The sequence below is a fragment of the Lytechinus pictus genome, chromosome 1 (assembly GCF_037042905.1).
Source record: "Lytechinus pictus isolate F3 Inbred chromosome 1, Lp3.0, whole genome shotgun sequence".
Taxonomy (NCBI): Eukaryota; Metazoa; Echinodermata; class Echinoidea; order Temnopleuroida; family Toxopneustidae; genus Lytechinus; species Lytechinus pictus.
Window position 1 is genome coordinate 17149008 of NC_087245.1, and position 14745 is coordinate 17163752.

General features: G+C 38.0%; 1 protein-coding gene across 1 annotated transcript in view; it reads left to right on the forward strand.

The window, feature by feature from the left end:
• Positions 1 to 7692: 7692 nt before the first annotated feature.
• LOC129258510 (myosin light chain kinase, smooth muscle-like) overlaps positions 7693 to 14745 on the forward strand; it is a 36903-nt gene continuing 29850 nt past the window's right edge. Inside the window, exons 1-2 of the mRNA XM_064098883.1 lie at positions 7693 to 7736; positions 7915 to 9509. Coding sequence (XP_063954953.1) covers positions 7693 to 7736; positions 7915 to 9509 — 1639 coding nt within the window. The remainder of the gene's footprint in view (positions 7737 to 7914; positions 9510 to 14745) is intronic.

Genomic DNA, 14745 nt, shown 5'->3' on the forward strand with positions numbered 1-14745 from the left:
AAAAGTTGTAAAGACTTCATTGTAAACTATTGTAAACTAGGGTTTTGACCAAAAGCAGTATAGAATCCAGCAGCTATTAATTAAAGAATAAATAATTCTTACATTTGTCAACATGGTCGGAGTTACGATGTTGATGATGAACAATATAATCCAGAGGTCGTCACAATACTAACATAATTACCTGATGTGTTGTACGGAACTTGCAACATTACTATTTCCAACTAAGTCTTTTCTCCGCAAGCACCCTAGATGCAAATTTATATAATATAAAGGTAACTCTAGTCTTAATTGAATTTTAAAGTCTGACATGTCTGATGATGCCTCACAATTTACTGTGCAAAATCATCAGTAATGATTGACACAATTTTTTCCCCCTAATATTTACATGAAATATACAAAATATCAAATAATATTTATCATATTTTTTTGCCAAGAAAAAGTAGTCCGTGCAATATGTTGGCATCGTCCTTGCCCCGATGGGTATATTCTTCTCGTTCAAGAAAAGAACCTCTTGGTCTTCATGATTGTAGACCGCACAACGTCAGAACGTCGTCAGTTTTAATATCGAGGGGCGTTTGAGTCATAATTTATGAATTCTGTCATTTCCAAAACATATCATCGCGCGGAAAGTTGTTTTTATTGCTCAAATAGTTGTCACGCTACAGTGCTCTAATCACAGTGCGATATTAAACAGATAGGCGAGTGCCATCGACTCGTCTGGCGTTTGCTGGATTTACGAATTTTGACTCTTCATTATTAGGCCACACAAATCTATACTGACAGCACTATATATCTGTGCTACGACTCTACTATTCCTAACAGGCACGAATCCGGGAGGCGAGCGGGACTCATTTTTGTTTCCTTTCCTTTTTTGTGGGGGGCATAAGATTGTCCAACTTCCTCTTCCCTCCACCCCCCCTTCTCCCTCTCTCGCTCTTCCCCCCCACCCCCTCTCTCTCTCTCACACACACACACACACACACACACACACTTAATGAACATAGGGCCAATTCCTACACCAACGGGGTGATTAATAGGAGAGCGGGGTCTTTTTTGACCAACTCTGCTGTATCAGGCAATCGCCGAACAAAATAATATACGTCTTGCTGTGACTAACTGTAACCATGGTGACCAGACTTACCACAATCTTTCCAGGTACTTTGAATACGATGTGTATACATACATTTTTATAACTCATCAATTCAGTTTCCTTCGAATGGATATCATTTTGTCAGGGTGTTCGTTATTATTCAAAAGGGGTGAATCTATGAACCTCTGAACCCCCGTCTTTCGTCATGACACGAGTTCTTGTATTCGTCTGTTGTTCCCAGGAGCTGTCATGTCAAACTTAATTGCTCTTATCAGAATCTCAAGACAATAGACAGCGGAATAACCGCATTAAAAATATGAATAATAACACAGACAGCGTGATTGTATAGGACTGTATACTGTCTGTATGTAATGGATGTATTTGAGTTTTCTAAAGAACGAATGCTAGATAATGTCGTTTGGTACCGTAAAGGAAGATAATATTTTGAAAGATAATTTTATAAAGGTATCCGCCCATTTCGTTTTAATTATTAGCCACATCCTTTTTGATATTATTGAAGAAAACAAATCTAAGTTGGATGGGGTTCTGCACATACAGAATTACATTGGATAATCAGACAAGACTTGTGTAAGAAGGTCTTAACTTTTCCTTGGGTTTTTTTCATGTTGTGAAACATTTTTATTATTAAATTAGAAAACATGGCCAACTAAATAGCCATATCAACCATTGAAGATGAAATGGACATTTGCCGCCAAACTTGAAAAAAGTGAAAGTGTCATCGAAAAAATACAAGTCAGATAATAATTGATAAATACAATTAAAGTCGTGATTTAAACATTTCGGTGTTTTAATTATGTTGTATGTTTAAAGGGGGTATTCAGCAGGTTCAGTGAGTCCAGAATTGTGATGACGCGTGTTAAGACTGATAACCTGAAATATCTTCCTCGTGTTCATACCCGATATATACCTTGAACATAAATAGATCAAAATCAGATAGCCTACCTCATATTGAATGGTGTTAATACTCCTTTGTCATGTTTGTGACAGATTATCATTTGACTGCCATTCTGCTTCACTTCTTCTTTTGAACTTTCTTGGCTCAGTGTTTCCTTCCAGATCACGATGTCCAGTGGTTTCCATTTGTTTGACCAGGTCAAATCAATATTTATTTTCCCCAATGATAAATTACACACAAACATCAAGGAATGACACTATGACCATTGGTGGTCGCAGATTGAAAGCGATAAGTTTCTATATTGGTTACACGAGTAGTGTTAATGAATCTGTCTGTTTGAGAATAACTGCTGGATATTTAAACTGTCATAATCAATTTAATCAATCTATACGCTGTTTAAAATATGTACCTATTCATTGTTAGTTAAACAATAATTACATTTAAAATGAATTTAAGACTTGTTTAATTAACCAAGTTAGAGGTTCCTATTTTAACCATCCTGTTGGATGGTTAAAAATTATTCTAAGAGTGTATCTTGATTTTATCTTGAAATCTTTGACATTTTTCATACATGCTTGTGAAGTTGTGATGGTTTACATGAATACAATTTTTTGGTCGTTTTGTCATTTTGAAATTAATTACCCGTATTGTTGGATTCATATTTCATCGTTCGTATGGTTTACCCAAACTTTGTTATATGATACTTTGTGACAACCTGTGACAATACGATCCGAAATAAAACTTTGATGGGGACGAACAGACTTGAAGTAAAGGCGTCAGTCTATAGTGAAGCGACTTGCATATGGCTTTGCCTTGATTAATTGCATATATATAATTTGTAATCAAGGAATTCATTTAATTCTAAAGTACATGTAGTTTGGCGTAGATTAACTCGGAAACCATTCGTTCAATCCTGGGAAATCGTTCAACATTTTTTTTTCATTCGAGTTGCTTGACGATCCAAGGTATATGGAAACTACTCATCATTGCATCTCGTAATTCTCATTTTGATGACGTTGTACGTCTGTTTCTAAGAAGTTCCTTTTGTCCATCCTGTACTTACACGTCAAATGTGATCGATGCGTGCGGGATGTTATGAATCGCCCTCAGAATGCAATGTCAGTAATATATTACACAAGTCAATGAGATGTAGTTTTAATTTGAAAAATCCCAAATACATAAACCATACCCCCAATATGAAAGGTGAAAGTACGGGTCGTGTGTTCGTTGCGATGGTAAAGTGCAAGTTGTGTATTCTATCGAGACACATTGTTCAGTAGATTTTGAACTAGAAATGAGGAATATGCTACAGAACATTTAAGCATTTTTAAAGGCAATCAGAATTAAAAATATCGACAGAGTGATAAGAAAGGAAAGAATATTGATGTCGCAAGGATTATATTCAATAAAGAAATACAAAGAGAGAAGAGGTGATACTGAAGTGGTTTGATGTTACGTAACGCATTGGAAAGAACGACTGTTTTGAATTATAAGTGGATTGAAGAAGTGGAGTTCTTTGTTACAGTGACGTCAATTGACAAACACCCGACATTTGTAAGTCATTAAACGTAAAGATTTGCAAAAATAGGAAATTAGTGAATCATTTCGTCAAAAAGTAAAACAGAGCTTTTAACAACAGGATCTAGAAATCATTGCGGCCAGTTTGTGAAACTTCAAATGATACAATGTCTTTTGTTGAACTCAGAGCTTTTTCTTTTATACATTTCTCCTTTGTAATTACCATATCCAACCTATAAACCCACGCGTTAGAAATTCAGAAAAATTAGTCCTTATCATTTAAAGATGTTTCTTGTTCACGACCATTCTAAGATAAGGAATAATCTTGTATGTTTTCACATTTGTTCCTGCCTGTCTGCATTGGGTTTTTTAAAGATACATAAAATATCGACGTTATACTTCATTCTATGCTAGGGGCCTTGGAACAGTTTTGAAAGGGGGAGGCTTACCATGTTATAAACACAGAAAAAAAATGTCATTGTGCGTTTTCATACACGATTGATGAAAAAATTGGGACTGGAGACCCCAGCCCCCCCCCCCCTCGGTTCCGCGCCATTTTCACAAGTCATTCACCTATCTTGACACCATCATAAGTAAAGTTCCATGGCGAGAAGGTTTATTTGGGATCCTGCTGATGGAATGAAGCTATAAAGAAAATGAAATTCCATTCGACAACGAAAGTGACTTTTTTAGACTTCTCGTTTATTTCAATCCAATACCGATTCGAAACGATTCATGTGATTTAGGATCGTATTACATATCGGTTGATGTTATATTTGATGTCGTTGTCATGGTTACTGAGATGTTTTATCTCCTGCCGTTTAAGCTAGAGGGTATTGGTATCGCAGGTGGGACGGGGATCCCTGATATCTATACAATGTCTCTTCTTTTAACCTGACTTGAAGGCATTCGAGGACAAAGAAAGCCGATAATATTATTTTAACCTGGTCCCCATGGAAGAAGAGTGCCGAGGTGAAGAGCACTTCATTGATGACGTCCATGCTTCTATCTCAATCTTGGCCTGTTGTAACCAATTTTTCATGAATATTAAGTAAACATTTGGTAGCCCTTTGTAGATTTCTTTAAAAAATTCATTGAATGAATATTACCAAATTATCATCAAATGGTCATTCCACACAAAAGAATAAAACTGTTTCCTTTATAGAATATTTAACCCCTTCATATTCCAGGATAGATATATCTGAACCGAAAGTAATTTTCATTCTCCGATTCGAATGTTTGTATAAATGTGATAGACCGATGCCTGCTTCAAACCATTGCAATGTTATATGTTATCAGAGCAGCATGACATTGTCACTTTCACATTTATCATGTCAAAGCGTGTGATTGTTCACATGATTGTAATGACATTGATAAGTGACAACGAAAATACTGAATTCAAAGTTTATTTGAAATGTGTTTTATATCCCAGTCCTAAACCACAGTGGAGTGTGAAGGAGGGGTTCCAAATTCTACAAATGTAATAAACTCAAGCAAACAGTTTATTCTATTATATGGAATGGGTATTTTTATGTATCCTCGTCCCGAACCTCAGTTGTCGGTGCGTTACTACCAACATGACTCAAAAGCGACTCATGGTTACGGACGTCATACGATAAAAATAGCCTCTATAGACTTATTCGTTAATAATTTGTTGTCATAAAGGGTTAAAAACTTACAGATCAATGGAAAAGGAGACATTTAAATATGCCTTAGTAATTTTCTTCATGATACGTTAGTAATATTGAATATACTACATCTTACTGCTTAAGTCACACGAACAGAACAGACCCAAACCTACCGATGTATATGCCATTCGATATAACGTGCATAGCTTTGATCGTTTGGGCTTCAGTTTTGTTGCTGTGACCGTAGCCTAAAGGACCTATCAAACACTACCGTCTCACGATATCATCTGTCTCCTTCTAAGCAGAGAAATATTATCGAACATTTTAGTCGGAAGGTGTTAGACGGCCGCTAATTCAATTTAAACATATCTCAAGTTGTAAACAGATAATGTCGTGTGTCAGTGTCTAGTTGTTGTTGTTTTTTGTTGTAAAATCAGTTGAAGAATAAATGGCAAAAGTCAATTGAATGTCATAATCGATAGCAGCATATAGTGTATATAACCGATGAATATTTTAGTTATTACACTTTCATGGAAAGTCCATATACGCCTATAGGCTGCACGATGATTAGTTTACATAATGATTCACTGATTCCAATATGGTCGTGTGACCCCGCTAGTGACAAATTCAAACTAATTCACAATAGTCATGGTAGTTCCTTATAATTATATCAATACATGTTTCTGTGAAAACACATGGACACTTAAAAAAATCCTCGTACAGTGTTAAGTTATCAACGTATCAGCCTTGCTTAAAACCCAAACAAACGTCATAGTATACTTTTGACCGTGTCCTAGTAGCTATGACCTCACTCAGGTCACCCTACACCCCGGGGGCTTGGTTCCAGTACCCCTGTTATGACCCTCTTCTGATTCCTATTACCCTTCAGATCAGTGTTGTAAATAATACGGCCTGTTGGTCGATAACTGACAGGCGAATAGTAGCAGAAGAGGCGAAATGGAGATTATAGGGGGCTAATACTTTTACACTAAAACGTGTTGTTACATCCTACGAAAGAAGTTAGGGCATCGACAAATACCTTATAGCAGTGAGATGCATTTCATTTTGAGATAATCCTTTCATGACCTTCTACCTTCCAGGTGCAAGAGTGACGTCATAAGTTTTTCAAAGTAGAACGAAAGTGAACAGGAGGTTTTGCGATGTGACCCTGTTTTACCATGGACCTCCAATGTTTTACCAATCTGTCAGCTCGACACTGATATGTGTATCCGATATAACGCAAGCTTACAAACACCAATGATCCGATTGATAGATTGCTCCGAGACTGATGTTATCTGTCAATGTGAAGAACTTCTATTTTGCCCCCTGGGTCATAATGATGGAAAATAAACTAATTAGTTATTCGAGTCGATATGAAGCAAAATATTCCCATTTCAGGTGGCATCCTCATTACTTTATTCCACTTTCCTTCCATTTAACCTTGGACATGATCGAACTAACTTAAATTAAACAGAATGTACTGGAATACGCATTTAGGTATAAAGAGGTAAAGAGGAGGAACTGGAAGGGGGTTGGAAAGAAAGGACAAAGTCAAAAAAGGGAAAAGAAAAGGGGCAGAAGGACGTGAAGAACAATTAGGTCTACATTTAGCACTAACAACAACAGCAAAAGATAAAACCTGCAACACTTATTGTCTGTTCTGTACACCCCTACCCCCTAAAAAAGGAACAATGAGCTCGTTCTCGCCCCCTTCTTTCTCTTCCGTAACCCCTCCTTTTAATATTGTGACTTTTTGTTCTTATATTCTCTCCCCCACACACTACCTTTTTTTCTGTCGAGAGGCAATAGTTTCTATAGGCATGACACGAGACAAAACCAACGATCCTGTGTACCATTAATCGAATTTAAACTCATCTAATGATTACCATGATGATGTTTGATAAGAGTGCATGGTATTCCCGTATTGTGTTGCTTATTGTCACGATTAATCAGAGAGCCGAACCACGCCCTCTTACCTGTCATGCCTATACCAACGTTCGCATTGTAACGTTATTTCCATGCATCTCAAAGATGACATAGTTAGAAGTCTATTCTAGGTCTCGCATGTCCTTGTGAAAATAGGTTTGTTTGTTGCAAACTGATTAATGTCCTACAACTCTAGTGAATGTACACTTAAACGTACATCTGTATGGAACAACTGCCGAGACATGGTGTACCTGAATATCGGCAGTTTACCCAAGGTCCTCTGTCATGACTTGTCTATGGACATGATGGACTAAGATATACTTACAATTGCTGAATTCGTAAAATGCTCTATTCTACTGAAAGTAAATATAGGCCTAGGTGGTTGTGGAAATCAATCTAGCGAACCCTTTCTAATTTATACAAATACATTTTTTGTTAGTTGCATAATGTGTGTTACTGTAATCGCCTCATCTGTAGGCCTACTGCTGAGAGTAAAGTGGTTGAAGGAGACCATGACTTGTAGACAGTTGTTACTTTTCTAACAGGTGGCTTTGGATAGCACTGTTATTGAACATGATGAGGGGTGATAAAGCCAGCCATCTAATATTAGAAACATGTTCCGTGGAAACAACAGACGTCTTATCTATCACATTTTCATGTTTATTTTTGTCTCTTTCCTGAACTTCATTTCTTTGTTATTTGTTGTTTTTAAGTATGGGATTACGATGTGTTTCATACTGATAAGGAATTGTGAGTTTACGTCTGACACTTTGTTTTGTTCTGCGGTTTAAGTCTAACGAGCTTTTTTTTCCATGTTTCTGTTCATATCTTCACAGTTCAACATCTGAAAGCAAGGAGTCACCACCTGCACGACAGAACAGCACAGGCCGCAAATTCTGGCAGTTCAATTCGAGCAAGAACAAGGATCCGAGAGGGGACAAATTGGCAACGCCATCCAAGTCTTCTGCGCCCACAGCCAGCAAACAATCATTCTTCAGTCTCTCACTTGATCGGAGAGGATCGTCACGCACGGAGGCTGAACCCCGCCAGCAGCGAGACAGTCGCTCTTCTACGGTATCCCCTCCACGGACAAGCAAATCTGCCGTCGATAAATTGAAAGAAAGAGCCGATGCATTTACCAAACAATACGAAAGGAAAAAAGAGGAAAGGCAGTCGTTAGCTGACCGTGCTCCTCGTCGACAATCTGCAAATATATCGGCATATCTACAACGATACACTCGAAGCGCATCCGCGGATAGAAGCAGTAGTTTTAGCATCGGGAGTACCTCCTCAACGAGTAGGAGGGGGAGTAGTGCTTCATCGACGGACGAACCCGACCTCGCACCTTATTCACGACCACGGCTAGCAACTTACGCGACGATGATTCGGTCGACGCAAAGCATCGGCGCACTCTCTGCCAAATTTGAGAAAAGCAAGGCAAATGGAACCGATACACAATCGAAAGGAACTTCATCAACATTACCGAGGAAAGATCTCAAGTATAATGCAAATTTGGATGCCAAAAAGGCACTTTTTAGTAGCTCTAGCAATGGAACAACGAATTCTTCACCGATCAAAAGTAAGACAAAAGATCCTGTCTCAATCGTCCCACGGACAGCAATTACAGCACCACCGTCGACATCATCGTTACGATCGAAATTTGAGACGAAATCAAATGGTGATAAGGATGGTTCTTTCACCCGCTCAATACCGGGTCGTCAATCAACAGGTAGGCACTCATATCTAGATAAAATAGACACTAAAGATAGAGTCCTATCACCTTCCTCGTCGTCATCGTCTTCGTTATCGTTTAATAGATCAACAGCGGCCCGACATTCAACGATTGGAGTCATGAAATCCTCATCGACAGACAATAAACACGACTTCAGGAATAGTGTGAATGCAACGCGGCAAGAACCAGCTCGCCCTGTTTCGACGTTTTCATCACCCACCAAGACATCATCAGTATCATCGCCGGTATCATCCACCAATAAAAAAACATACGTTTCCCGTTACGAAACTGTCATCAATTCAGACTCCGAGTCTTCCATCTGCTCCACCACCTCGTCGTCGACCTCCGAGAAGAAGTCACGATCAACGCCTTCGTCGTCGATCTCGTCACGGTACGAGATGAGATCGCCCGTCGTCGAAAAACCGCCGTCGTTCATCAAGAAACCCCAAAAGCTGTCAGCGTCGGAAGGCGAATCAGCGACCTTGTCGTGCATGGTAGAAGGTGAACCTAAACCGGAGGTCACGTGGTCATTTAGGGGGAAGCCCCTATCGGATGAAGGTCGAGTTGAAATCTACGAGGAGAAGGGTTCATGTTATCTTGAGATCTTTGATTTGGTTACACGTGATGCTGGACTTTATACCTGTCGGATAGTCAACTCAGCTGGACGATCATCAGCCCTTGTTGAACTCGTCGTCAATGGTAAGTAAAGGCCCTTTACTACCACCACTCCCCCCCCCCCCCACTCCCTTCCTTATATTATGCACATGATTAAGTGTATTGATTTAGATCTTTGATCAACCTTAATGTAGATTTTAAATATTCTATCCAAACACTGACAAGGCTCCTTTTAACCCCTAAGATTCATCTTGTTTATTGTTAGTATTACTCGCTAATTACACTTTTTACTTCAATTATCCTTTTTTTCGGAATGTGTTACCGCTCCACCCCATCCGAATATAAGTGTACACGCCATCCTCCACCGACGTATCCTAGTATAATTGTGATTTATGCTTTACCCATTATTATTTAATACATTCATTATTGGGATAATTATTGACTCCACAATTTCGCCATTGCGTCATACCACCAACTATCATCTTGATCGTATAGTGGTCGCATCCTCCCTTCTCCTGAAATGTCAAACTTAGCACTCAGATCTTCCCGTACTAGCTCACCTTTGTCATATAGTAAATTTTCGCTTCTCAATATTCAAGTCGAAATTATATCTCTACCCGATGACTGGAGAATAGTCTTTAGAAGTAATGTATCGAAATAATTCATTGATCATGTACAATAGACCGAACACCTGCCTTATGTCGGCAAATGATTGATATAGAATATCAAAGGCTGTTTCAAAGGTCAATAATATTCTTGATTCTGTTTTCTTTAAAATGATACTTTGAGAACATTCGGTCTCCCAAATTGACGAAAGATCGTTAGTGCAAAGGAACTTTTAACTTCTACAGTGTTTTTTATGGACAATATTTGGCCAGGGAACAATCTTGGCGATCATTGACTTTTCTTGTCGGTTCCATTTTCATCTTGACAACATTGGAGGTTTTCACTCAATTCATCTCTATTAACCGAAACTTCATTATAACACTCAATTTCGTTCCCAAATCGAGCATAAAACTTTCGGAATGTTTTCATTAAGGCTATGTGGAATTGTGACAGGTTTCATGGTTGTGTTTTTATCATGGTTTTCATGTTATTAATTTTGTTCGGCGGGGTTACGATGTGAATGAACAAATTGTGATGGATATTCTTATCAAGTGATTAATTATTTTAAGTTGTACCATTTCAGCGTCATCAGATCATTCATGACTCCCATAGGATGGTACTTAGCAGGATTTCCGAGACGATTTCAAAGGAAAACTCATGCAGGGAGAGGAATGAGACTGAAGAGAGAATCGTTTTATCCCTGAAGTTTTCTCGATAAGAAAGCGTCTTTGTTGATAACGAAAGTGGGTTGAATGCCGGGGAGGAATATAAATCATTTTGGTGTTTTTTGATTGAGTATCGTAAACAGTGAATAATACGCGACTTATGTTGACCTTGCGTGTGGCATTGTAGAGTAACGTATTTCAAGTAGATATGGATTTTTAATCTTCATGATTTTTTCGAGAAATTATTTTGTCAATTTAGGAGCTTTCAGTTGGCTAACAGCTGAGACGCAGAGAGGTGTCGAGTGATGCAAGAGAGAAAACGAGGTCAACAAAATATCAGGGATTAACTCATCTGGGCAATTGGTTATACATTGCACTCTTGAAACGTTTCATGCCAACTCCAAAAATTATTTGAATTAAAAAAAATTGGTTGGTAAACAAAACGATGACAACACGCGATGGGTGGCCATTTTATATATTAATATTTCTTATGTATGAATAACAGCAATAAACTTTCATCAGAAGAAGACTTGATCTTGATCATTGATATATTGAGGTTATAGACTTTGGAAATTCCACATGCCTTGGAAGAAGCCTATGAACTTGGACGTCTTTCAGGTTCAAGCCGTGTTCTCGGGTATGTTTCCTTTTTTTTCGTCGAGTTTGTTCAAAATGACGAGTTATCACGTCCACAATGAAATCATAATGCCTGCGGGTGTCCATTAGCACCACATGGTAATAATAGACCAGTCTGGTATTTCACCAAATTGACCAAAATATGTGGTTTACCTGTCAAAGTGAGCAGAAAACACAAGAACAGAAAGCAGTCCGGTCCAGAGGGGAAAAAACTTGGTAGAAATATCGAAACAAGTTTTTCAAGTGTGTTTGATCACTGGCTCACCTCCCTGCTGTATGCAAACCCCATGTACAATGTACAGACCGAAGGGTACTAAGGTTGATTTGTTGTGGTTTAGATCTTGGAAATCGAGGGATATCAAGAGGGCCTCTCAGGAGTGATGAGTAATAATTGGGTTACTTTCGTAGGGATAATTTCGTTTCGGTAAATCCATGGAGGTAAAGAAACTCTTCTACCTCAAACAAAAAACCCACTCTTTTACATCTATGGTACATCTAATAAACTTTTATGTTCACAATAGCTATTTTTTCCTTAAAATATACTATTCTGCCTCTATACGTGTCATCTCACCCCCCCCCCCCCCGTTTTTCTATGAGCATGATGGTGATTATTTTATGTAGGGACGGAAACCTCTTGACCAGGATATTCCAAACAATTGATGACCACTTATGAATAAAAAATATCCTAGTTAAATCTCTAATTTTCACAATATTTCGAACTTATTTAGGGAATGATTAGAGCAGAATGTTCTCCATCAGGTCTTGAGGAAAATGTCATGCTCCCCTCAATTATCCTGTCACTGGAATATTTAGGACACACGTCTGTCTTGGATGAAGAGAGAATGTATCTTCGGATGTTATTAGACTTCTTATGTTTCATGTAACTCTAGCCATGTTGGGTTAACCTCTTACAATCCGAGTTAAACGACGAATACCGTGTCTGCTAGCAAGACGTGCCACAATTACAGCGCTAAAATTAGAGAAGGAAAGAAAGAGAGAAAGAAAAGGGTATCACAAAGACCGCCCCCCCCCCCTCCATCTTGGGGTGCCGAAGGCGTCTCTTAATATTAAAAAAAAAACCTTCAAAATAAAGAGGGTTTTCGTGTCCATTTGGACACTGGTAGCTTTTCTTTGCATCATTTCTTCGTTCTCATACGATTGTAGTTCTAGTTTATATTTAAAAACCTCAGAATAGTTCAGTTCAAAGCAGGACGCATTTTGTAATCCATTCTTATTTCATGCCATCAAAGGTGATGTTGCGTTTATGGTCACAATTTTACACCCTTTATCAGTTTACGTCTCTATAGCTTAGAGATTACAGGAAATGTTACAATTCATACTTGTAAAAAAAGACTACCCTTGAAACTATGAAGGTGCAGTGTTGATATTTAACATTTTATGGGCAAGATTTGTTATTGATATTCAGCAGGCATCTAATTTGTTCGTTCATTAATTACACCGTCGATTTTACGATGGATTAAGATAGGCTGAACACTATTGTATGGATTATTAATGAACCTTATAGGGAATCAGAGAAGCATTGAATATTGATTACACAGTCGGATAGACTATATCAACACTATGTCTGTTCCTTGAAGACATGAAGTACCATTGATGGGGTGTACCATACATTGTGCATTATGCATGTACAAAAATGAAAACAGCCACCGACAATGTAGACCTATTGCTTTATCTTACTGTCCAAATATAAATGCATTATCACTATAGTCAGTGATGTTGAGATGAACTTTATTTCGTTCCTGTTTAGATTTATAGTTCATTGTATTTACGTAATCTATTCGATACATAAGTTTGTGAAACATATTGTGAAGTAATCTGTTTTTGTCTAAAAAAAAATATAGGCACCACTTTAGTTTTGGTGGTCTCTTTGTTATGTCAGAAGTTTAAAACATTTTCTTAAATCATTTATCAATTTTCTTTTGTAGTTTTTCGTCGTCATTCTATGGTTCTATGTTTGTTTGTGTTGTCTTTTCATTGAATCAAAGAGTATTAAAAGCAACGAGTGTGGTAATTTGTTTAAAATCCACAGATTTCATCCAATTTATGCCGTGATTGTCAGATATTGTTCCCGCCCTTGCTTCATATTATCCCAGTCCCACACACCAGCAAACAAGTAGTGCTTCCATCTTTTCATCCCCGTAATGAAGTTTGGTGATTCCTTTTTGTGTTGGATTTGTTGGTATTTAATGATCTACGTTTCCCTTGTGAGTAATGGAAGCTAGTCCTTTGAAAAGAAAAACCAGCGTAGTATTCTTGTCCCTTCCCACTTGTGTAGTTATCCCATTCACACCGTTTTGAATGTTTTGGCCTTACATTCCGAACGCTGTTTACATCTACCGACCCCAATTCAATGCATAACCCAAGGTAAAAATGCCTATCCAACAATCAGATTTATTGACGGTGCTGTATAAATGGAACAGACATCATACAATATAATATGGGACTAGGCTCCAGGGAAGTTGGATCTGTGCCTCCTCATCAGCAATTATCTTTTTTTATCTCGCGTATATAAAGGAGGATGATTTATGCTGGAATTCGTCCAAGAACAAGTCATGATAGATTTATGTCAAACATAATCCAATTCAAATATTATTTCAATGGATTCAGGACTGCAGATGTAGATGTAAAACACCTCAGAGTTTTTGGTTATGATAATTGGTCATAGATTCTACATATTTAGTACAGGCACCTAGGCCTATATGGTAGTTATTTTGTTTGACAAATCTGTTTTGAAAGGTATGAATGCTTATAAGTACAGTAATCAAAAGGATCAAAGGGTCAGTGGCCTTTAGGTCCCAAAACCTCTCAGATGAACCTGATGGCCGTTATAGGATTAATGCAAGGGCTACTGTATACCCTGCTTGGTCAGGAACCTATTCATGATGTCACCACGCCCCCATCCTTTACCATGACCATCACAATAGTAGGCCAAGATCAGCTATTGAACTATTTTGTTCGTTCATTGTGCCTTTCATTTAGAAAATCTCCTGAGAGACTGAGGAGACAGGGTGTTCTTATTCAGACGGATGTTACTTTTGTTTTTTGATGTGTCTCATTTCTGTTAACAAACTATGCATGTGCATAATGCGAAATTTCTGTAGTATATTATGAAAGTACTAATTCACTGAATTCGCCACAACCCCAACCCCAACATGTTCCGCAGCCGCTAAAGTGTTAATCCGGTAACCCTACGTTATTCTCCGTTGATAGCTGTCTCCATTTGACGTTCTGTCACTGTTAACTTGTCATTTGACATGTTAAAAGTGTGATATAACTCATACCCCATGGTAAACTGACAAATCCTTAGTCATTCTAAACAAGTATTTTTGTCATTCAATTACCAAGTGGTCATTTCTATATATGTCTTGCACAGTGATATAAAAAAGAGTTAG